Source organism: Triticum aestivum, unplaced genomic scaffold (assembly GCF_018294505.1).
Source record: "Triticum aestivum cultivar Chinese Spring unplaced genomic scaffold, IWGSC CS RefSeq v2.1 scaffold93085, whole genome shotgun sequence".
NCBI classification, from domain to species: Eukaryota; Viridiplantae; Streptophyta; class Magnoliopsida; order Poales; family Poaceae; genus Triticum; species Triticum aestivum.
The window spans coordinates 1-1,347 of record NW_025273282.1 but is presented as its reverse complement, the minus strand read 5'-3'; the positions used below and the strand labels follow the sequence as shown (position 1 = coordinate 1,347).

Genomic DNA, 1,347 nt, shown 5'->3' with positions numbered 1-1,347 from the left:
TGGCTTGTCACCACAGGTTGGTGCATTTTGTGTTGTTCTATTTTCGAAAAGATGGAACCTAGAGGGGCAAGAGTTCGTCCAATGTAACTGCTAATGATCATGTTCTGTGATAAGTTTCATTGTCATGAGTATGTAGGGATCTCTTTTCTTCAAACAAAAAAGGGAAGAATAGTGTACAAGAATGAGAAATAATGAGAACAAGAGGAAGAGCCCCCATTAGATAGATGGAAACTTAATGAATATAGCTGCTGTATTTGGAGATAAACGCAACTCTAATTCAGTATCTAATTATCTACAAAGTAAAACTCATAATTACCATATATGCACAATTGGTTCCAGCGATGTATGCCAGTTGCCATTTTGGATTCTGCATCAATCATTTTTATTCATATGATTCATTTGTATTAGGTTTTGGCAGATATTGTTAACTTGACTTGAGACCATCCCGCACACAGGTGTGACTCTTATAATCATACAAGCATCTGTAATTCAATCAAGCAAAACCTAATGAACATGGTCAGAAAAATAATGTTCATAATATAAATGGTGAGTCAGAGTGGTTACACACCTCATCTTCCTAAGGACACTTGACATCTCCTCTCTCTTCTTCTTTGCTCTCTTGTGAGTACCAAGCTTTCTCTTGGCGACCTTGAGTGCACGCTTGTCCTTTCCAACCTTAAGAAGCTCAGTGATACGTTTCTCATAGGGAGCGAATCCAGCAACCTCCCTAATCAAGTTCCTGACAAATTGCACCCTCTTGGTACCTTTCTGCAAAATATGCCAAGATAACATTGTAAGAATAACTGCAAACTAGATAGACATGTTATAATAATTCAGCTGAGCATATAGGAGCATGTAAGTTAACTTTGTTTCAGCTTCACACAAGTTACAATTCGCTAAAAAAAGCCAGCTAGAGTAGCCAAATAACAATTTGGTCCCAAACACAGCAAGGTCCTATTTTACTTTCAACATGACCTGACAACATGACCTGACAATAGTTCAGTTTACAGCTGAGGACAAAGATTTTGTGCAGGACAAGGCTATTTGTTATCGATCAAATAAATGATTTAGAAACCATCAATAAGTAGGACTAGTGATTTATTATGAAGTTGCTTGGGTTTATTATGAAGTACTTTGATCATGTCTCTTTATTTGTACTGCTGCTAATATACTTTATATGATGATGAAGTGCTACTGAGTTGTGTGCAAATTTCGTTAAATCAGTGATGTGTATGTGTGCTGTCAGTTATGTGTATGTGCTTATTTTAATCCAGTGAAATATGGCACTGAACTGTAGCTAGCTAAACGGTAGTTTTGCTTAAATTGGTGAAATTTGGCACTGAAATG

The 1,347-nt window shown here is 36.7% G+C and overlaps 1 protein-coding gene across 1 annotated transcript; it reads right to left on the bottom strand.

The window, feature by feature from the left end:
- Positions 1-316: 316 nt before the first annotated feature.
- LOC123178256 (60S ribosomal protein L36-1-like) lies at positions 317-768 on the bottom strand (the record flags this gene model as incomplete). Its single annotated transcript, XM_044591427.1, has 3 exons — positions 317-367; positions 477-482; positions 565-768. Coding segments are annotated over 3 exons (261 nt in total), but the record flags the coding sequence as incomplete, so codon positions are not given.
- Positions 769-1,347: the final 579 nt, after the last annotated feature.